The 23,945-nt window shown below is 38.1% G+C and overlaps 2 protein-coding genes across 2 annotated transcripts in view; one reads left to right on the top strand and one right to left on the bottom strand.

The window, feature by feature from the left end:
- Positions 1–5,243, top strand: part of NID2 (nidogen 2) — a 57,797-nt gene extending 52,554 nt beyond the window's left edge. The window contains exons 17-21 of the mRNA XM_021701317.1: positions 911–1,040; positions 1,687–1,858; positions 2,517–2,674; positions 3,896–4,019; positions 5,123–5,243. Coding sequence (XP_021556992.1) covers positions 911–1,040; positions 1,687–1,858; positions 2,517–2,674; positions 3,896–4,019; positions 5,123–5,243 — 705 coding nt within the window. The remainder of the gene's footprint in view (positions 1–910; positions 1,041–1,686; positions 1,859–2,516; positions 2,675–3,895; positions 4,020–5,122) is intronic.
- Positions 5,244–6,458: 1,215 nt separating this feature from the next.
- On the bottom strand, positions 6,459–21,841 carry RTRAF (RNA transcription, translation and transport factor). The gene is made up of 8 exons (XM_021701318.2): positions 21,674–21,841; positions 20,054–20,178; positions 17,656–17,755; positions 12,488–12,574; positions 11,498–11,586; positions 9,204–9,272; positions 6,899–6,947; positions 6,459–6,783 (listed from the first exon to the last, which is right to left on the bottom strand). Exons 1-8 carry the CDS (start codon positions 21,732–21,734, stop codon positions 6,629–6,631), a joined length of 735 nt encoding a protein of 244 aa, XP_021556993.1. The 5' UTR covers positions 21,735–21,841; the 3' UTR covers positions 6,459–6,628.
- Between the last annotated feature and the right edge of the window lie 2,104 nt (positions 21,842–23,945).

A 23,945-nucleotide genomic window follows, 5' to 3' on the forward strand; every position in this document is an offset into this window, starting at 1 on the left:
GTGATCTCAGGGACAGCCAGATGGCCCCTAGATGTTGGCTTTGCACATCTGTTCAGTTTCTCAGACCAGGAGTCTGAGTTGGAAATTGAATGAAGCAAGTACTGTGCAGAGTTTTGCAAAGACATATCACAGGCTCAGCATAAAAAAAAAACAACAAAAAACTGTTATTTATTTAGCAATGAGGAAGGGAAGACCTTCCTAGCCAGAGGTTTGGTGACCACCAGTCTCCAGTTCCTTAACCCATCCAACTGGAGACTTTTACTTAAGCATACAACCAAAAAGTTTGCTTTGTAGTAAGGAGAGAGATGGGGTGAGGGAGGACACCTCAGGGGAAAGATTATATTCACAGGGGGACGGGAATAGATTTTGTCATTGTATATTGGTGAGTTTTAGAAAGGCTGTTTCAAAAGTGCAGATACCATTTGGAAGGAATAACGGATATTTTTTTGCCCAGTAAAATATTAAGAACTTACTTTGCTAAGACTAACGTTTGTCCTTTAATCATTGAAGGGGCTGATTGTTTTTCATGAAATCATCTTACTAGTGCTGGCAGTAATAGCGCTTATTAAGCACTTGCTGCAGACTAATGACTGATTAGGACACTGTAGAAGAATTTATGGTGTTAATTTTTAGAGCAGCACTATAAAGGAGGTACTGTTATCTTCATTTTGCGAATGAACAAACCCAGGCCTAGAGAGGTTAAGTCGCACGGCTAGTCGGTGGCTGGCTAAGCCTGGCCGGGCCCCCAGAAGTCCGCCTCCAGGCCCACTCGTGTAACCACGCTGCTTAGCTGCCCCTGAGACTACGTTACGGGTTGTTCACTACGGCCATGCGAGGGGCAGCTGAGCGCGAGCTCCAGGGAAACGCAAGGAGTCCTAATTCTTCCAATTTCGTGTCTTGGTCCACAAAGGGCTCCATAGTTGTGGGAATTGACTATGACTGCCGCGAGAGGATGGTGTACTGGACAGATGTTGCTGGACGGACAATCAGCCGTGCCAGTCTGGAACCAGGAGCAGAGCCTGAGACGATCATCAACTCAGGTCAGGTCTTCCTCCAGAAGACCCCTTTGTATTTCATCTGACTCTACTAAGTGCAAAAGGGGAGGTCAGGGGGCGCCTGGGTGGCTCAGTCGTTAAGCGTCTGCCTTCGGCTCAGGTCATGATCCCAGGGTCCTGGGATCGAGCCCCGCATCAGGCTCCCTGCTCGGTGGGAAGCCTGCTTCTCCCTCTCCCACTCCCCCTGCTTGTGTTCCTGCTCTTGCTATCTCTCTGTCAAATAAATAAATAAAATCTTAAAAAAAAAAAAAGGGGAGGTCAAGTGCCATACAAGTCACTTCACTGAGTGGTAACGGTACATACCAGCCCCTCTGTAAACACACATTCATATGTAAGAAACGAGGAGGTGATTCTTCCTGAGAAACAAGGCTCCCGAGAGAACTCAGGGCGGCCACAGCTGACGCTGCCTGGCCCCACACTGTGAATATGCCTGGTGCCATCAGGCTGGACGGTGTGTTAGTCTAGAGGAGAACGAGAGGTGGCAGAACAAGTTCTCTGTGAACCTGCTCCTTGCAACTGAGAGCCTCTCAGGACTTTATTTTTTAAACTTTTCAAACCTAGAATATGTCTCCACTTCAGGTTCCCTTTTCATACTGCAAATGCTCCAGTCCTGCCATTGTTCTATTTCCAGGTCTGATAAGCCCTGAAGGACTTGCCATCGACCACTTCCGTAGAACAATGTACTGGACGGACAGTGGCCTGGACAAGATAGAGAGGGCCAGGCTGGACGGCTCTGAGCGCCAAGCCCTCTTCCACACGGACCTGGTGAATCCTCGGGCCATTGCTGTGGATCCAATCCAAGGGTCAGCTGGGCTTCCCGATTCCCCTGCCTCCTGTAGATCCTAATTTGAAGCCCTTGGATTTTAAATGCTATGTGGGGAGGGTCAGAACAAGAACGTAAAAGCTCCAATGTGTGAATTTAACAGTATATAGGATCTACTGGGTGTAGACACTCTTCTAGGTAAAGACAAGGTCCATTCTTTCATGAATGCTTGCCTTTCCCCACACAAGCACTTGGTATACTTTTTAAAGTAAAAGAATTTTACCTACTGTTGAAACTGACAAACTTAGTGAACAAAAGGTTTTCTTTTTTCTGCTAGTATTAGGACATTTTTAAATATCTGCTGCTTTACCAGTCAGTAGGCTAGTATGCTGAGAACATTCTAGGAGGAAGTAAGGTAGTAAACTAATGAATAAACTAGAAAATTATTAAGACTGTGGTACAGTACATAGAGAATTCAGAGACTGTCAGAAGGACTGGGGCTGATGCGGATCAGATGATCAGGCCAGGCTGCCTAACACTTAACCTGGAATGAGGCGGGTCTCCTTCAGCAATGCATTAGGAAATCCTAGTGTTGAAATCCTAGGTTTATCTTCATTAAATGGTGAAAGCAACCAAAACTCTGAAACTGACACTTATTTCTTGGACTGCATTTTCACTATATTTAATTTATCCCACAGCAACTTGTACTGGACGGACTGGAATCGAGAAGCTCCCAAAATTGAAACATCTTCTTTAAAAGGAGAAAACAGAAGAATTCTGGTGAATAAAGACATTGGACTACCTAATGGTTTAACCTTTGACCCCTTCTCCAAACTGCTCTGTTGGGCAGACGCAGGTATTACTGATGGTAGCGAACACACACAGCACTTCATTACCCTGGGGGCCACTCTCTACCTCAGAGTTTACAACAAAACCAGATGCCATCATGTAGAGCTTTTGGCTTAAATTTTTAACAGTACAGCACAGAACTTACTCCTTTTAGTAGGTGTATAAACTGTTAAAGAACACTTTGTATTGATACTTATAATCCTGTGAATTAGGTGGTAATTTGAGGGCTAGTACTATGTCCAACTCATTTTTGTAATGCTTGCCCTTCCCCCACACAAGCACTTGGTATACTTTTTAAAAAGAAATTTTACTTTTGAAACTGACAAACTTAGTAAGTGAACAAAAGGTTTTCTTTTTTTGCCAGTATTAGGACATTTTTAAATATCTGTTGCTTTACCAGTCAGGAGGCTAGTATGCTGAGAACATTCTTTGGAAAGTGATGTGGCAGGATGGCCATCAGTAGTAAGTTCGGGTTGCCAATACCCAAGTTCCCTCTTTCTGTAGTATGATTTCCTTATTAGAACAATTTGAAAAGATGCTATATATGTCTACTTACATACTAAAAATACAAAAAGGTCCATTCTTAAAGAATTTATAATGTAATAAAAAGGACTAGAACGCAGATAAGTCAATATTATAATCCAGTTGGTCCAAAACAACAGTTAGTTTTTAAAAATGTAACTTTAAAAAAAAAGTATTTGAAATTTAAAGCCAGGTTTCATAAGAAACTTGTTAGGTATTACAAAATTTTGAAGACTGCTGCTTTTACAATGAAAAACATGAGCCATGTTACCATTTTAGCTACTTTTAATTCCTACCTAGGAAGTAACAGGTCTTTAAAAAATATTTAAGGATTTTAGTTAAAAGGCATTATACACTGCTTATGGAGGGCAAGTATTTATCTAGATGTTATGTTTACAATTTACGAGGTGACACTTTAATTAGAACAAAGTTTATCTCTAATGTCCTATTTTGGGAGAAAAAAATGCAATCCTCTCTTCCAAGAAAGGATCAAGAGTCTAAATTCTAAAAACTACAATGCTATTAAACAAACTGAAGAATGGTAATAGGATAGGAAGATTTTAGTTTCTAATTTGTATCACTATATAATTAAAAGGTCTTATTTCCTATTCTACCTCAGAAGGCTTCTACCTGCCACAATTTTTGGCCAAGTTTTCTTTTCTCATGGTATGAATGATCTCATTTTCCCTCTCTGGTGTTTTAAAAGGAACCAAAAAACTAGAGTGTACACTACCTGATGGGACTGGACGTCGCGTCATTCAGAACAACCTCAACTACCCCTTCAGTATTGTCAGCTATGCAGATCACTTCTACCACACAGACTGGAGGAGGTGAGCCTGACACACCCTGGCCAAGCCTGAAAAGGCAGACTAGTCTGTTTATGACCTTTTACCTAATGTCACTAATGACTTTAGTAATAAAGCTTTTCACTGAGGTTTTCATTATCTCTTAATTAGTAGATAACATTGTTCAAGTGTTATTGCTTTTAAAATCATACTTAACGGTATTGCTCACATGCTGCTCAAAAGTGGCAGAACTGATACTAAACTATCCAAAAAAGGAAGTGCATTGGGGCGCCTGGGTGGCTCAGTCATTAAGCTTCTGCCTTCGGCTCAGGTCATGATCCCAGGGTCCTGGGATCGAGCCCCTCATCGGGCTCTCTGCTCAGCAGGAAGCCTGCTTCTCCCTTTCCCACTCCCCCTGCTTGTGTTCCCTCTCTCGCTGTCTCTCTCTGTCAAATAAATAAATTAAAAAAAAAAAGTCATCAAAAAAGGAAGTGCATTAATCTAAGTCTGATCTTCAGAGAATAAAAGACTACACTTAAGTGGTACCCTGAGCTCTATTAGCTGTGTGATTTAAATTGATTTTTTTAAAAATGACATTATGGACATACTAGTTGTCCACCTGGGAGAAGGAAAAGTACTGTAATTTAGACTAGTTCTCCAAGGAGGAACATTAAAAACATATCTAGATGTCTAAGCCCTTCTACCCCATCCCTTGCAGTCTTGATTTAATTGGTCTGGCAGGAGGCCCAGGCATCAGGATCTTACTAGATCCTCAAGTAATTTGTTCAGCAAGGGTTGAGAAGCACTGATTTGCACCAGTGGTTCTCAAAATTTTACGGTGGCATCAGAATTATTCCAAGGGATTGTTAAAATATATTGCCAGGTCCCATCCCATAATTCCGGATTCAGTAGGTCTGAGCTAAGGCCCAAGAATTTGCATTTCTAGCAAGTTCCCAGATGATGCTGGTCTGGGGACCACTTTGAGAACCAGTGATAGAGAAAACCTTTGAATCTAAATGAGTTAGATTAGGTTAAATTTAAAAAATACATTCTAGAAGGCTAGCGAACAGAGATTCTCTATTGAAAGTGACTTTTTTTTTCTTCCCCACCTTAAATCCTAAGAATTTACGCTTCCTTTCTGTTACCAGGGATGGTGTTATATCAGTAAATAGAGACAGCGGCCAGTTTGCTGATGAGTATCTCCCAGAGCAGCGATCTCACCTCTACGGGATAACTGCAGTCTATCCCTACTGCCCAACAGGTAAATAAAATGCTCAGGCTGCTCCTTTGGACCAGCAGGGTAGAGAAGGATGTATCTGGTAACCAATTACCAGATACATCTAATTTTTTAAATCTAATTTTCTGGCCAAGAAATTAAAGCAAGCTTATCCATATAAAGATACAATCCTAAAGATCATAAGCCTTGACCTGGAGAAGGCTATGCAGAACTGGTGGGGGCAAAAACAACTTATTTATAGTTTTCCAGCGATAGTGGCCCAAATACGGCTGCCACCGCCAGTGAGAGCCATTTTGAATGGAAAAGTTAATGGCCAACACATAGGGTACTAACGATTGTTCACCCCTAAGTCTACCTAGCTTAACTAGACACATAAAAGGTCAGCCTATTAGGATAGTTCCCCTTAACAATACTTGCTGTTGCAACTGGTTATAAGATATTCACCCACTGTTCCTTCCACCTCTCCTCACAGGAAGAAAGTAAATATGGCATCGCAAAGGACTTGGAGTTTACAATCAGAATCTGGACCCTAAAGAACATTTACTGCAAAGGTGAAGAAAGTGAAAAAGGAATTGGACTTACAAGATGAACACTTGCAGGACAAAGACTATATAACTTGTGAAAAGTTTATACCTCAATCTTTACTACTGTATTTTGAAAAACAAAAGTTACCACAAGTTTTAAAAAGTAACAATTTTAATTGCTGCTTATTAAAGCAATTTTTTAATAAACATTTCTATCATATTTAAAAGGTCAAGTTCATTCAACTAAGAACCAATCAGAATATGTGACAACCCTAAATCTAATTTTTTAAATCTAATTTTCTGGCCAAGAAATTAAAGCAAGGTATCCATATAAAGATACAATCCTAAAGATCATAAGCCTTGACCTGGAGAAGGCTATGCAGAACTGGTGGGGGCAAAAACAACTTATTTATAGTTTTCCAGCGAAAGTTCTAAGTTTTGTTTTTTGTTTTTTTTACCTCTGCATCACTGCATTTCTATTTATATTAAAAGGTGCTAGAATGTTTCAATTTGTATCTTCTGATTCTGTAAGTCCCTCTATAGTTACCCACAGAAGTTACTACATTTATAAATACCAAAGATGTAACAATTCTCAAATTTTCTAGATTACTCCAATAAAATATTTTAAGTTTTCCTATGATTTGACCATCTGTATTGTCTCTGTAACAAAGCTCGGGGTCGGCATTATAGATACATAAACATAACAGTCAAAAAAAAAAATCCACTTTCCTGAACTTTATTAAAGAAAAAGCAATGATGGTAAATCTCGAGAACAGAGTCAATTTTCTAGGATTCTTCCCTTGAAAATGTGACATTTGATTTCCAAACACATGCCAGAGCGTACATGGTTCCCAATGGTACTAAGGAGGTGAGAAGCTGAAATCCTAAAATGTTCATCTTCCAACTTTCCCCAGTCTGTGGTCTGTCTTTGGATCAGCAATAATTGCCTGAACAGCTACTATGGCTTCATTAATTTTTGTCTGTAGCTCTCTGAGCTCTTCTATATGCAGCAATCGCAGAATTTGAGCAGCTTCATTAAGAACTGCATCTATTTTATAAGAAAACTGCATTAATCAGTATTCAAGACCATTTACTTGCCCATTTCTCCCCCAAATATTCACCTAGTCTCTAAAAATAGTTTGAATTCAAACAAAATCACTCACCTCCTGTGTCAAAACCAAGAATATGTTTGTCTAAAGCAACAGGCAAGCCCTTAAAAAAAAAAAGACAAAATAAAACTTTATAATTAAGATTCATGTTCTGTTCTCATCTATAACTGAACTAAGCTAGCTCTTGTTAGGCCTTTGAGCTGCAGTGGCAAGGGGGTGGAGAATTTTCTCTCTAAATGTGCCTTCTGATGAGTGCAAGAATGGCCCCTGCATGTAGTGGGAAGCTAGTTCCATCGCCCAGTCCCTCCTTTAAGACTAGGCATATAAAACAGTAGCTCCTTTGACGGCTATGCTCTGTTGCTGCTGCTACAGAAGGACGACGGAGCAGGGTTGCTCTATCCTCTTTCAGCTACAGCAAGCAGCAGAGTACAGGGCAATGGAATAGGATTATATTAAATTGTCTTTATACAAAATCTAAAATATCCATTACCTTTTTTTCAGCGCATGATTACCAGATTACCTATATATAATTTAACTTTCACTAAGAGTTCATTTGGAATTTACTTTAAAATCTAGGAAACTGAACAGATTCTAAAGCATTTAGTTAACCCGTCAGCAGCTCTCCAGAGGTACGCCAAAGATGGTGACCATGATGCCGAACTCTGTGGAGTTCACAACAAGAACAGGCAGTCTAAATACTCTGCTGATCGTATACTGTATAAAATCTACACTTTCAATGTTACAAAATGCTAAGCTGTCACTACTTGTTTCTTGCCTAATCTATTAACGCAAATCTACCTAGGCTCCAACTGCTTTCAAATAATACTACATTATGTAATGAAGAAATAAACGGGTATGTAAATTCAGCAAGCAAAACTAACATGTAGAATTGCACTGAGTGGCTTTCTATGTCAGTCTTGTTTTCATTTTATTTGCCAACAGACCACCAAGGAACAGCTACCCCTAAAGATCGTGACCAAATGCTAATTATGGTTATAAACAAGAACACTAACTGTAAGAACTTCTCCTCTGTATTACTATATAGCATGGTACCTTGAGATGAGCTAAACTTAAGACTTAGAGCACTGAAAATAAAATTTTACTTTGCAAACAAGAGCAAAAAGATCTGGCTATGCCCTTATTTACACTGCCTTCAAACCTAAGGCATAGTTTTGCTGAATGAATGAATGAATGATTTTATTATTTAGCCAGAACAATTTACTGACTGTTCTACAGTGTGGGTGAAAGAAGCTGATCTTTAATCCAATTTCCAGTGGCCCGATTCATACATAATTAATAAGCAATAAGAGCCTTTAAAACAAACAGTGTCTTTCAGGGGGGACTACACTGCCCTGGCATTAATAACCTTTTCACACTGCTGGGCCCTGCTAAAGATGAGATCAGAGGACAAAAGACACTGGGGAATTAGGGGAGACAAAAAAGGACCAGAATCAAGAATGTCCCTTGTGCCCAAGGCATTCACTGCAGTATCTATGCACAGCAAGAAGCGTTATCAGACACCTGCAGCTGCTGCTGCTAACCCCTGAGGACATTCTGAGAACTGTCCATACAGTCAGTGAGACTTTACGGAGTATTTGGATATCTAATGCACTTCATCTAAAATATCTCAGAATTAAGGGAAAAATAGTTACAGTGTATGGTGTTTCCTTAGCCTACAAAGTAGGCCTGAAAGAGGACAGGTACAGTCACCTGTACCCAGAAACTTACAGTCTAATATAGCTTCTACACCCCTACCCCTTCATGTGGGGTGGTCAACTAGCTCATGTAGGCCTTCACACAAAGACCTTTGTCCCCAACTACCGTAAGAGCACTTGGCTCTTCAATCAGACTGCCTGAGCTCAACCACTTACCAACTAGATGGCCTGAGGTAAGTTACTTTCTCATAAGTGATACTAGGAAATGTGAATAAAATGAGAACAGATTTCTCTGAAGAAACAAAAGAGAAAGGACAGGATTTAAGTCAAAAGAGGGAAATTAGTAAGAAAGACAATGTGTGTTCCGTTTTCCAGCAATGAGTCAAAATAACCCAGTAAATTTTACAAGGTAAATTCTCTTAAATAAACCACTGGGCACGTGCAGTGGTTTGTGCTGGTAGACTGTGGATGTGCTATTGACAGCTGCTTGAAGGTATGAAGTGAGAAGTTTTTCACTCAAAAATGGCTGTAATTTGCTTAAGGACCAAATTCAATCCCACTGAAATAAGCTACCCTTTCTCCGGACAGTTCTAACAAAGAATGGTTATCCTAAGCAGATACATACAAAATTTAAACTCATGACAATACCAGAAGAAACTTTCATTAATAATTAATTTAAAATTTATTTAAAAAATAACGCATACCTCTTTCGTTTGATTTGCTTTAGCAACTGCATCCTGGGTCAGGCGCTCCTGGACCAAAATGCGAATTGCCTAAGAAACGCAAAAATAGTTTTTTGACTTTTTACTGGCTGTTCATCTTTTCTGCTCTGAGTCTAGAGAATAAGGATACCCAGTTTGATGAAGTCAGAATTACCTAGTTCATTAACAAAATTCACCAATAAATTAAAAACAAAACTGCTAATAGAATGAAAGTTTTCATTTTAATACTTTATAATGTGGAAAGATGCTCACAACAATTTAAAACATTTTTTGGAATAGGTAATTTATATGCATGAAAAAAATTTTTTAAACAAAGGATACGTGGTTTAAAAAAAAAAAAAGTGTCTCCTTCCTACCCAAGCCTCAACCATCCCTCCAGACAATCACTGGAACCAGATTACTATGTATCCTTACAAGGATTCTATTATATTACAAACATGCTCAAGTATAGATATGCACACAGGCGCAAACTCTTGACACAAAGGGTAGCATAACATATACACTACCCTTAATTTTTTTTCACTTAATTATAGTAAAATGTTTTCAGATCTCTCATATGACGCATTGTTTTTCTTCATCACCAAGGCATTTTATTATAGCAGATACAAGTGCATTCATGCACCTACACACACTCAAAAAATAAGATTTTTTAAATGGAATTTTAATTAGTGGATAACAATTGTAACTCAAGTGCAAAAACTTGAAAAATTATTACTAGAACAAGCCAAATGCTACATTTAAAAAAAACCACTAAACCAGTCTTTAATAGGAGTCACAAATTTATTAATCAGTTCAGTTGCCCAATAGTCAATATATATTGATTCTCACACGTAGTAAATCTATCAAGATGTTTTCCATGCTCTCATGGATTGTTTGAATGCTTCTTCAAATAACTCCAAACATGCAGCTTACAATTTTATAAAGCTTTTGATTACTGCTGATTTATACTTTTTCCCTTTGGGGTTTTAAAGTCTAACAAAAGTACCCCAAATATGCTAGTCTATTTGTCTTCTCACTCAGTTTATGATTAAAGGTGACATGACCACTGCCCAACTGTTCCAAAGCAATCTACATAACTGCCTGAGTAAGGAACAAGCCTTTGAAAGAGCTAAATTTCAATAAAAACAACTTTTTGTTTCTTTTTAAGAAGTTTTTATTTATTCATTTAAGTAATCTCTACACCCAACGTTGAGGCTCAAACTCATGACCCTGAGATCAAGAGTCACATGCTCTACCAACTCTCAACTTTTTGTCTCTTGGCATCCAGTCTGAGTTGAGAAAATTTGAGTTAACATGCAGATTCAGTATAGAGAATTATAATAATCTAGAAAGTTTTTCTCATGTTACAACTATCATTTAGAAAATACAATTCTAAAAAGAGTAGAATAAGTTATGGCTAATCTCTGGTGGGTAGAATGGAATTTAACTCTTAAATTTACTGCAAAGTAGATTAAAATAATTTACATGTATAAGGTATAGCCAAATGCTCTTCAATTTCTCATAAAATCAATAATAATTTCTAAGTCTGGAATCTTAATTATCTTAAATACTACTCCCTTCCCCCCATCCTGGCCCACTGTACTATCACAATTACGTGACATAATCTTCTGAAGTAGAAGTATACTTTTCCTCTTAGAAATAAGAGATCTCGTTCAGATCATTGGGTTACCTGAAGTATAGGTATGAACTGAGTGGCCTATGTAGGATGGAGCACTAGGAAAACAAAAACATTCAGTCCTCAAAGAGATTTTGGGGCATATATTTTTTGCCAAATCCACCATGACTCATATGGCATTTTCTATTATCTTAGTGAATACAGATCACAAATCTTTAAAAGGATTGATTAAATATAAATAGGAAGATACAGGAAAAAGAATGGACCACATGGTCAGAGTGCCCAGATTAAAATCTGGCTCTCTCATTTTCTGTGTCATCTGGGACATTACCTATTCTCTTTAGGTCTCAATTTCTTCATGTTAAAATGAAAGGATATCAGCATCTACCTTCACTACCTCCAGGATTGCCGGGAGGACTGAATGAAATCATCTTTGCCAAGAACTGAGCACAGTAGCAGGCACAAAGTAAACATGCTTTCATATTGGTTACTAGATAATCTAAAACAGATGAAATCATGAAATCTGCTTTAAGTCCCACACTCCTCCACATTTCAGTCATTTAGCCATATATCTACATATCAAACATAGGTAATTTTTAGAAAATGAGGTTTTTCTTCTACATACAGAGTTACTGTCAAGAATCAAGAATACGAAACTAACCTTAAGCATTACCAGGTAATCATCATGACGCTGAATCTGAAGAAGGTTAGCCAAAGCCATTACACCAGCCTTAAAATCAGGATTATTTACTATAAAAGATTGAAAATGGATACTTATAGCTCTGCAAGCATGTAATTACAGACATATATGTAAGCATATAAACTTACAAAAAAACATTTTTAATTTTCCTAACAAAAAAAATCTCTTTGTTTTTAAAACTGCTGCTGCTAAGAGCAGTGTAGGGACACTGACAACTAGGTAAGCTGATCAGATCAATGGGTTCCCTATTGATAAGCCACACTGAACAAACCAACAAATGACTAAGTTAACTCACGGTAGGATTGTGCTGTAACTTTTCCTGCAAGGCACATTTATGTAGCACTTTTAAGTAATATTTCTTCCCAACGCTATTAATTTTAAACTAGACCCCTTCAATGGACAATTTTCCCAAAACCTTTTCTCTAAGCAGCAGCAGTCTGTCCAAGCAGCATATTAATTCATAAGGGTAAGGAGCTTATTAATTCATAAAAGTAACTTGTAAATTATAGGTCACAATGAATCTGTCACGAAACAGTAACTTAAATTATTATAATAGAATTAGAAACTTTATACTTTTAAAAAGAGAATACTTAAAGGCATCTGGAAGCAAAAATAATGAAAAATTTTACCACTTGTGTCATGTCATTAGGTTAAAAAAAATATTTTATGCATTCAGGAAGGCAAACAATCACCACCATGATTAAATACAAATCAAAACCCCCAAATCAGTTATGAAGAGATCAAAGAACAGCATTCTAACAGATATTCAGCTATAAGAGGAGGGAGAAAACATCTTGTAAATGATAATAAAAAACAACAGAGATTAAAACATCAACATAAAGCACTCTTAATTTACTAAAACCAAAGAAACCCAGGCTTCCTCATTTTAGGAAATAAAGAACATTTAAGGGACCAAAAAAGTTGATTATTTTTATGCACTTACATACTTACCATCCAAGTTGATCAATGGCTCTGCATTTTTAGCTGCATTGTCAGCATTTTTTGTATTATCAGGTACCAAGTCCTTGTATTTTTCAGCTGTAAACAGAGGCAAAAATACAATCTGTACAACTGTACCTTAAGGTAAAATAAACATTGCTTATTTACTGAATTTACTTGAGCCAAACTGGTAAGACTAAGATAACTCATCCAAAGTTATTTTATGTTATTAAAAAATCCATCAGAAGACAATGTGACTGTAGCTTTCTGATTTAGCTAAAATGATTACTGAAATATCTATACAAATATCTCTTCATTATCATTTGTAAAAGTAAGACATGTCAACACCATCTAAGTTTGAGGAGAGAGGGTGTGCATTTACAGCTTGCTTAGAAACTTAGCAGGGGTAGAAGAGTGGGAGGAAGGTAGGTATAGGTTACATGAGATTCAATACAAATTCACTAAAAAGTTTCTTTCCAAATCTCTTGAATGCCATATATGGAATCCAAAAACCTTGCCTTCTAAAAAATCAGCACTTCAAATACACCATCATACATAAACCTAAAATAATTCTATGGAGACCTGAAACTCAGAAGGCAGGTTTTATTACTTTTACTCGAGAAATACTTAACAATACTTAAAAAGACTTTACAAACGTTAAGTATTTAATAATAATTTATTAAAAGTAATGCCCAAAATGCCATCTTCGGTTACAGTGTTTCTGTGATTTGTAATGAAACAGGAGGGAAAATAAAAGCATTAAACTTTAAGTCAGACATGGGTTAGCTTAAAGGAGTTCCCACTGGCCAAATCAGAACAGTGTAAACATCAAAATATACAACAACAAAAAAACCCATTATGCCCACTGAGTAAAATAAGAATACACATACCTACACTAATTTAAACAAACAAACATAAATTGGAGAGAAGGAAAAGTTCCTCTTCACATTAAAAAGCCAACAAATAAATGTAGAACGAATGATGAAATTAGAAAAATACGTCTAGCAACCATCAACATAATAATTGACTCAGGCAAGAATAATCAAATGGAAGCTAAAGGTAGAGGTAAACTTTGAGGAGCAAAAGCATACTGACATCATCTCAAAGTATCTCCCCACAAGATACATATTTATTACAGAGGGGAAAATATTAACTTTACAGTGGAGAAAACTTATCGAAGGGATCAGAACAACATGACCAGTAACAGGGCATATCACTAACTTAAAAGAACACATTACTTCTGTGTTATTCTTAACAAAAGTACAAACCTTGAATCTACTTATGAAGAAACATCAAACAAACCCAAACTGAGAGACATTCGACAAAATAAATGTCAACATGAAGAAGCACAAATAATGACTGAGTAAATGACTGGAGTAAATGTTCCAGACGACAGGAGGCTAAAGAGATATAATAGAGAGATATAATAACTGAATGAAACACATGGTCCAGGATTGCTTTTGTTTTTTGCTTTTATAAAGAACATTATTGAGACAACTGGTGAAATGTGAATAACAGCTATATAGAACAGTTCTGAGTCAGTACTTTATTATAATTTTGTGAGGCAGTGTCTTTTTTTTTTTTTTTTTTGGAAATGTGCATTAAAGTATGTAAGGGGAAAAGAATCATTCACAACTTATCATGTTGTTGAGAAAAAAATTACATATATGTGTATGTGTACATAGACAATAAGGCAAATGAAGTAAAATGTTAACATTTGCAAAATATGGAAATGTAAAAATTCTTTGTATTATTTTGCAACTTCTGTAAATCTGAAATTATGTCAAAGAAGTTAAAAGAAAACATTTAAGTCAGATTTTAATCACCTTAATTGACAAGCTAATGAAAGGATTAAAAAATGTTAAGGCACAGATAATAAAAATCCACAATGATTTCATCAAATAATACAAAATTTAAATACCTTAAAAGTCAAGAAGAATGCAACATATTAATATAAAAGAAAAGAACAACAGCACCTCCTATTGATAAGGGACAGTATTACTACTTTAAACCTTTTTCCAAAAAATTAAACAAAAACTTGTTTTCTAGTTTAAATTTTTAATACGCTTTTGATACTACTTACTTTTAAACTGTAATTCACCTAAAGTTTCAAATAAAAATCAATTACAATTTTTCAATATAAAAAAATTTACCATATTTCAGATACAAATTCAGTTTTTGTTTTTTTTCCCACTAAAAAAGATCATGCTATCACTGATAGATAAATGTACTTAAGAGCTACAGTCAACTGTAGGGACACACATTATATGGCATCTACTGTTCTCAGTACCTAGGTAACCTAAACTGCAGTATTATAAAAACGGGACAAGTGAAATAAAAGAAGGGTAAAACAGAAATAAACTGAGATGTGACAACAATTTTATTTGGGAATAGCTGAAAAACACTTTGGAAAAGCTGGAGAAAATTCTGTTGCAAAGTAACAGAGTTTCTGCCAACTCAGACCACAACAGATAAAGATTTTGCTAAAGACCCTAAAAATCAACTAATGCTACCAAGGCTTATGATTACATTTATTTATTAAAGGAAGAGAATCACGGTATTTTCTTTCTAAACTAAAATTGAAAGTAAAGAAAGACTTAGAGCTTTCCTTAAGATTTCTGCCATGAGGCTTCTGAAATTTAAGTCTGAGGAACCAGGAAAACACACTGGTTGATGCTCCATATCAGTATACGTAAACATGCATACACTATATTCACCAAATATTTATTAAAGATGATAAGCACATCTACTGTGTCAGATACTGCGGCAGTAAAATCATGACTGGTCCCCTGCCTCCCCAACTCCCCCAGCCCCAAGATATCCATTATCCCAATTCCTGGAACCTACAATTATGTTACATTACATGGCAAAAGGAACTCCGCATATGTGATTAAATTAAGGACCCTGAAATGGGGGGGGCTTATATCCAGGTGGGCTCAATATAATCACAGCATCCTTACAAGAGGCATGAAGATCAGAGTCAGAGAAGATGTGACAATGGAAGCAGAGTCCCGAGAGAGATTTGAAGATGCTATGCTATAAATCTGAAGATAAACGAGCCAGAGATAAGGAATGCAGGCAGCCTCTAGAAGGCAAAAAAGACCGAAGAAATGGATCTTCCCATAAGGCCTCCAAAAGGAACCAGCCCTGTGGGCAAACTGACTTTAGTCCAGTAGATGTTGGACCTCTGACCTCCAAAACTGTAAGATAATAAATTGTGTCTTAAGTCATCAATTTGTGGTAATTTGTTACAGCATCAATAAGAGAGAGAGGTACTACACAGGAAACAATGAGGCAAGTAAGACAGATAAGCAAAACGGAAAGTGACAAATGACATAAAGAGTATACAAGGCACAGAGTTAAAACCTATGAAAGTTGAAAAAAATATTATTGTTGCTAGGTGGCATTTAAGCTGGATCTTACAAGGATGGATAGAATTTAGATGTGTAGAGATAGACTGACATGGCATAATGGCCAAGGAAAAGTGTAAGCAAAGAAATCTAGGGGGAGAAAAAAAGATGTGAACAGGAAACAGCACTCTTATAGTCTGGCTGGGATGTCAAGTATGTGAATCCTGGTTAGACACCAGTATTCAAAGGCCTTGAATACCAGGCCAAAGGACCTGGAGCTCCTTTTGTAGAAAAAGGGAAAGCAATGGTGTTTCTGAATATATAATAAGAGCTGTTCTTTGAAAGCAAAGCATAACATTTTAAAACATTTATGTTTCAAAAACTAAACCTGGTGGGCCATGAGGATGAAAATAGAGGATGACGCTAAGGGGAGATAAGTTTGAAAGATACTACAATAAACTCAGCAGAAAATGACAAGAGCCTGAACCAGGGTGACAGTAGTGGGAATAAAGAAGAAAAGGTACAATGGACATCGGAAAAGATGGATGGTGACAGAATGGGAGGAAAAAGGAGAAGGCAAAAAGGCTTCAAAAGAGGCGCTTGGATGGTTAAGCATCTGACTCTTGGGCTTTCTTTTTCTTTTTTTTAAAGATTTTACTTATTTATTTGACAGAGAGAGACACAGCGAGAGAGGGAACACAAGCAGGGGGAGTGGGAGAGGGAGAAGCAGGCTTCCTGCCAAGCAGGAGCCCGATGTAGGGCTCCATCCCAGGACCCTGGGATCATGACCTGAGCCGAAGGCAGACACTTAACGACTGAGCCACTCTTGGGTTTCAGCTCAGGTCATGATCTCATGGGTCCTGACACTAAGCTGCCTCGGGCTCCACACTCAGCAGGGAGTCTGCTTGAGGTTCCTTCCCTCTGTCCCTCCCCCAACCCCCGACTTTGTGTGCACACATGCATGCCCTCTCTAAAATAAATAAACCTTAAAAAAAAAAAAAAGGCCTCAAAAGCAGAAGACGAAAAGGACTGGAAGTGACAGCCCCATAGAAGAGAACATAAAACTCAGAGGATATAGGTAAAATAATTGGATTTGCATTTAGACATTGGCAGGCTTTCAAAATCAAATGGTCTAATGAGAGGAAACACAAATTTACTGGATTTTTTTTTTTTTTACTACAGGTACTAATTTTTTTTTTTTACTACTGGTACTAATATTTAAAAGTTTCCAATAATATAAGTATCTACAATAAAACAACACAAAACATAAATAAGAAACATATTTTGGCCTATAGTACCTATTGGCATTAGATGTATGTTTCAGTCTCTGGTGAAATTACCTGCTGCAACCAACACTCTGAAATCCTATCAATTCTGGGGCTCTAACAATTTAACCCAGAAGGCTAAGGTACAGACTGTGAAAGATACCAAATTTACCAACGTAATGTTACTTTGTGAGAAGACAATTAACCAGGAGACACCATTCTCAAATTATAAAAGAAAAATCTAAATACCAATGAAAAACAGTTGCTTTTCATGTTTTATGATAAAAGACTATAATTTTTGAAAAGAAAACTCTTTCCTAGACAATTTGGGAGTTACGGGGGGGGGGGGTGAGAGCTGGACAAAAAAGGAGGGTTAAAAAAGAAAATTTTCAAATAGATGCTAAAAAGGGAAATGAGGCTATAAAAAACTTATTTACAACGAACCCAAGGTAAAACAATGTAAGACAAAGAAACTCAAACTGGTAAATTCCCTACATTTTAACACTCCTTTTGCCCCGCCTTTCCTCTCCCTCTCTTTAAAACACACATTCCCCACAAAACATACCATTATCTCCATATTCAAGTCTAACAGCTAAACCAAGAAGCCAGTCAATTGCTTCTTGTCGATCTTGAATCTTGAAAGGACAGTTTACATCTTTGAGATACTGTGAAGAAAAAAAATATCTAGTTTCACTATTACTATAACATCAGAGAATGAAAAAAATCGTAGAGCTGAAAGAGATCTTAGTTTGGAGCTCTAAGAATATAAACAACATTTACATTACTAAACTGTTGACACAATTATATAATCCAAAGGAAGGAAACATTTAAATGTACCACTTAAAGAAAAAATGTATTTCCATCATGCTTTTGGAAATTTTTACTTTTGCAGATTCCAGGTAGGGTGCCACTGTTCTAAAACAACTTCCTTATTTTACAGATGAGGAAAAAAGGCCTAGACAGTATAACACTTGCCAACATTTACACAACTTAGATCTGGGACTTGAACCTAAAACTTTCTGATTTCAGGTCTGAAAACACATGGAACAATTAAAAAAAAAAAAAAAACCTTTAAAAAGAAGAATATACAAATAAACCAATTATTATCTAAACCTTAGCTTTCATATTACGGAAATGCCACTGAATAGAGTAAACCATGTGACATACATGTAGAATGTAACCAAGCATTTTAGATGATTGCCAGAAGTTGTATATCCAAGTGACCACTGTCCTTCAAATGGGTCTCTTAGGAGCTTAAAATCTCATTCCAGGAACAATGCTATTAGTCAAAACTTCTGCAACTCCCCTTCGGAAATCCTTTTGGGCCTAATTAATAAACCAGTACTTTTAGCTGTAACTCATTTTCTAACCAAAAATTTTATACCCATGCTTTAAAGAAAACACCTCATTCACAAGATTTGGTCATGATGCAAAAAACAAATCTACCTTCAAAGTATAAAAAATTACCAATATTAAAGATATTCAAAATATGTCTCATGATCTAAAAGTAATTCCAAAAGTTATGAATAGGCTTTAAACAATGACATCATCATTCCAAAGAGACCAACTTGAAAGATAATGTCTGTCTGGATTGTTTAAGTTATACTACTCTACTGTCATCACTTCTAGGTGTTTTTCATTAGAAAATTTTTTATATTCTTCAAATACCCTTCTGTGAAACTATGTGTTGTCTTGTTACATGAATGGGTCATGAGATGTGATATAAACAAATATAAAATCCTAACAACATATTTCCAAGTCTTAAACATATCAAAAATTTCAAAACAAACAAACAAGAAAAACTTTTTAAGAGCAAAAGAAAATAACCCAGTAGTAGCAATAATGGTAGTACAGGCAGGGGAAATAATAAAGCACATAGCACTTGCTATGGGCCAAGCATAGCTATGTATCACTCATTAACAATACATGCCACTGCTCTGACATAGGAACCACTGTTATCCCATTTATTGATGACAACACTGAGACACAGAAAGCTTAATAAAACTTGCCTGTGGTCATAGAGCTAGTATGTAACTTACACAATTCCCTAATTTATGAACTCTCTGATTCTAAAGAGAAAGTACCTGATCACTTTACAGCAAATAAAAAATTTAGTCACTTTTCATATTTTTAAAGGAAAATATCTTACTCTTCAAAGTAATATAGCTGATTAAAATGTTTAATGTAAATAATGATGCTGGAAAATGTGATCTTTATTCTACTTTGAAAACAATTCCCTTTTCTGCAAAAATGTTACCACAATTACACTAAGTCAACAGGAAAATTAGCCCAGCCACAAAAATAAGATATATACACAGACCTTTTCAGGATTACTTATATTGTGCACAACAATGGACATCTGTGTACGTTAAACAGAACCACAAACAAGAAATAATCTTAGTGTTCAAGCATGTCAGTGTCTTCCTTTAACAAAGTAAGTGTGTTATAGCTACCTTTTGGTCTAAAGAAAAAGTCTGATTTTGGCCACCTTTACCATTTATAGAATACATGTCACCGTTTATTTAAGAAATCTCAGTGTTTTCAGACAAAACTTTCTAACACTGAAACCTTGTAAAAGGTAACATGATTTGCTTTAAAAACAAAAAAAATAAATCCCTGAAATCTAGCTTTTCTAACACCGATCATTATTATTTTTACTTATTTTAAAAGAATTTTAATTAATTAATTAATTATTTAACAGCGAGAGAGGAAACACAAGCGGGGGGGGGGGGGGGAAGGGCGGGGGGGAGCGGGAGAGGGAGAAGCAGGCTTCCTGAGGAGCAGGGAGCCCGATGCGGAGCTCGATCCCAGGACCCTGGGATCATGACCCCGGCTGAAGGCAGACGCTTAATGACTGAGCCACCCAGGCGCCCCAGAACAAAGTAATTTTAAGCTTAACTGTTATCACATAATTTTTAGAAAAGCTCTCTGTACTACTTTTATTTAACTTTCTAATTCATTACCTTTTCAAAGAACTTGGGCCAGTCACTGCTGTGGATGTTTCTTAAATTACCTCTGTCTTCAATCTTGTAGTGTCTGATTTTCTGGTCTTCAAGCCAAACAATAAAGTTTCTAAATTCTGTTTCATCTGCAACAAAAATATCTCATAAGTCACTAGAAGCACTCGATAAAAACTTTCTTCTTACAAATAAAAGGTCTCATGGATTTTTTTAAAAACTCAAATAGTAAATTAACTGAGCTGCTTGAAGTAGGAGTTGAAAGTGCAGGTTTTGGATGAACAGATTAACAAGTTCTGTTCAAATTCTGGCCTGCATTCATATTCTAGCTACAGACACTCAGTGGTTGTGTGGATTTGGGCTTATCACCTTAAATTTTTGTGCCTCAGTTTGAGTTACAAAATGAGCGTAATAATAGGACTTACCTCTTGGGGTTGTTATGAAAATAAAGATAAAAACAGTGTCTGGCACATAGTTTTGCTATTTAAGTGTTGGTTATTATTCCAGTTATTTTGAGGGGGGAGAAGGAGGGAGGACTGGGCAAAGTAAAATTTATAGCAAAGTAATAGTAAAGTACAAGAAACTAAATGACAACACAGAAGAACAGAAGATACCATTGTCATTTACTGTCCTACGTGCATACATTAGAAAAGTTCATTCATTTCATTTAATCCTCCCACAGCTTTCTGAGGAAGGTAATATCCCCAATTTACACATGAGAAAACTGAAGTCCAAAGATTCAAATCTAGATCGAAGCTCTGTTACCACTGACCCTTTTTTTTCCTTCTATAGGAGATCAACAAAACACCCTTATACTGCTCAGAAATCATTTTCAATTTCAAATTCAGGCTTCCATGATGAAGTCTTGAGAATTATACAATGGTCTTAGTACCCTGAGTTGTATGGGATCACTTTCAAACTTACTAGTCTACCACAGGCCAAACACTCTGGAAGAAATGAGTAGTGGTGGGTAGTAACTGAATAACATGGGTAGCAATGTTAATGCATTTTAAAATTTTAATGCTGGGAAATCCCAAATACCTTTCCATTTACAATTCAACCGCCCTGATCACCTATTAACTTTTTCGCACGACCCCACAAGCCTGTTACTGTGCGTGCTTACCCCAAAACTGTCGGTCCTGGACTTAACTGTGCACTCTCTTGATTTCAAACTGCTGGGTGGGCTCCGACTGCACCCACACCCCCAGTCACCCCTTAGTTCCTGGCGGGCAGTGAACTAGTCTTCAAGTTACTCAGCACATTCCTCAGATTTCAGCAATGTGCTTAAAATATCGCCCAATTACCCGGGGAACGATGGAGTGAAGAGCTAAGTGAGAAAGCGAATACCCTCTCGTGTGCTGAAGGTGTGGGTGGGGGGTAGAGGCTGGAGTTTAGCAAGTGCACAAAGTGGCAATGCCCAGGCAGGAGTGGGTGAGGGGGCTCCGAAGCCAAGCACGGGCGGCGGAAAACAGGTGCTTGGCGGCCGAGAAGAGAGGGGCCAGGGGACCCCCAGGGGGCGGAAACAAGGCCGCGGAGGGTCCCGGTGGGAAGCCCAGGTGGGGGCGTTGAGGGAGCGGCCGCCGGCGGGGTCACAGCTGCGCGGCCGGCCTGGGGCCGCCGCCTCACCTTTGCAGTTGAAGCCAGCCGGGTTGTGGTAGTCGAGGGCCGTCAGCTTGCGTCGGAACATGGTCCCCGCGTCTCGCTCCGGTCCCCCGGGCTTCGGCCGGGAGAGGACAGGCGAGGAGGAGCGGGCGGCACAGGCACCGGCGACGCGGCGAAAGGGCGGGCAGGCGCCGGGACGCTCCGAAATGACGGCGGCCCTCGCCAATCGGGGCTTAGGAACGGCGGAGCCGGCGAATGCCCACCAATCGCGGCTCCGGCTGGGGAGGCGGGGCCACGTCGGGGCACGTCGACGCTCAAATAAACTTTATTGTCAGCTTCCTGGTTGTACAATAGGCAGAAAGCGGCTGGGAAGCCAGTTATCTCGTTTTCCGAGCCAAGTTTCCTCTTGTTTTGCTTGCCTTCTTGATAGAGCAGGCAGAGAATAGTAAATGTAGAATTTCTATTAGCCATTCTTCTCATTGGGCCATAGAAGTACTGTTTAGTATTTTTAATGTGTTCGTTCATTCATTCATTTATTATATGCCTCCCACATAATAGGTGCTCTTTTTTTAAAAAAAGATTATTTATTTGAGAGAGCGCGCGTGCAAGAAAGCATGAGCGAGCATGAGCAGGGGAGAGGGGAAAGCAGACTCCCCACTGAGCAGGGAATCCCACTCTTGACTGGATCCCAGGACCCTGGGATCATGACCTGAGGTGAAGGCAGCTGTTTAACCAACTGAGCCACCCAGGTGCCCAATAGATGCTCTTGTTACACTGCTAATTCAAAGACTTTTAGCAAGGTCCCTTTCAGACTAGTTGGGAGACACCCACAAGTAAACATACAACTGTAACACTGTGTGATCACTCCAGACATCACCACCAGCTGCAGAATCTCTGACGCCAGAAACTGGGAGCCATCCTTTACTACCTCTCACCCCCTGTCTTAGCATCCCATAGATCATCCATTCCTGCTGTTCTCTCATGTCTCATATCCCTCACCTCCTCCCAGCCCACTGATGCTACCTCAAATCAGGCCTTCATCATTTTTGCTTACTCCAATGATCAGATTTCTTAGGGTCAGTCTTGCCTTCTCCAATCTGTTCCCTCCCACTCTCTACAGCAACCATAGTGCCTTTCTAAAACAAAGATCTCTTTATAATTTTTTAATGGTTAGTATCTTTGGGTGATTCCCTGTTGCCTTTTGGAAATAGTCAAAACTCACTGTATTTAAGACTGATCGAGTCCCTGTTTTCAGACATGGGTGAGACAGCAGTGAGCAAGACAGACCAGGCCCCCACTTTCATAACATTTAAAAGGCCACCGAGGGAGGACAAACAAAAAAGAGATAAATAAGTGTGAACTATGGCTTGAAGATGGCCAGGAATTCACCAGGCAGTCAAAGGGTAATGTGTTTTGAGGGAGGCAAATGTACAAAGGCAAGGAGTGAGCAGCAGCATGGTCCAGAGGGGCTAGAGCTTATGGGATCTGGAAGGTAGGAGAGAATGACAGCTGATATGACAGTGGGCAGAGACGGGGGCCTGATCAAGAAAAGCCTTTCATGCCATGAAAAGAGGAGCTACTGAAGTTCTTGGCGGTAAGCCAATTCTATATGTTCCATTTCATTCAACAGATTATTATTAAATACTGTATTAGCACTTGTGGGGCATAAAATATTTTCAGGAAGTTTAATAGCAAAGATAGATACATAAAAAAATACTTATAATCTAGAGTTAGAAAGTAATAATTTATAGGAAATGCAAAGTGTGCTGTTAGATCAAAATACAGGTATCCCCCGCTATCCCAAAGTAGAGCGTTCCTATGAAAACTTTCATAAGCTATAAATGGTGTAAGCTAAGAAGCAATTACCATTAATTTATCTGGAAAAAAAATTGTAAGTGTTCCCAGACCTCAAAAATGACCTCTCTTAGGCTTTTCTGATACCTTAAAACACATCTCACTAATGAATGCACAAAATAAATCAAAATAAAGCACAGATGCTCACAGATAGACTTCAAAGCCCTGAGGCTTGATGCAGAGATGCTAAGTGTAGTTCTTGGGGAAGGGGGCTTGGCTGTGCCCCTGTTGCTGCTTCGGGTGCTGCTGTCTCTAGGATGGCTCACTGCAAAACAAAAGTTGCAAACTATTTTTGCTTCTCGCCTTTTATTGTGAAAGCAAAAAGCCCCTTCAGATTTCTCACAGTTAGCAAAAAGAGGGGCTGATAGCGGTCTTTCGTAAAAGTGAAGTAGCATAATGCAAACTTTTGAAAAGCAGGGGATAACTGTACAGCTTTAAGGAG

This window comes from Neomonachus schauinslandi, chromosome 9 (assembly GCF_002201575.2).
Source record: "Neomonachus schauinslandi chromosome 9, ASM220157v2, whole genome shotgun sequence".
In the NCBI taxonomy this organism is placed as follows: Eukaryota; Metazoa; Chordata; class Mammalia; order Carnivora; family Phocidae; genus Neomonachus; species Neomonachus schauinslandi.

Bases quoted from the DNA above. Each gene is read 5' to 3' on its own strand.
- RTRAF (XM_021701318.2), bottom strand. From the start codon at position 21,734: ATGTTCCGACGCAAGCTGACGGCCCTCGACTACCACAACCCGGCTGGC. The intron at 20,179-21,673 runs GTGAGGCGGCGG...TTTTTGTTGCAG, and splicing joins GGCTGGCTTCAACTGCAAAG to ATGAAACAGAATTTAGAAAC. The intron at 12,575-17,655 runs GTATGTTTTGTG...CTCTGTTTACAG, and splicing joins ACTTGAATATGGAGATAATG to CTGAAAAATACAAGGACTTG.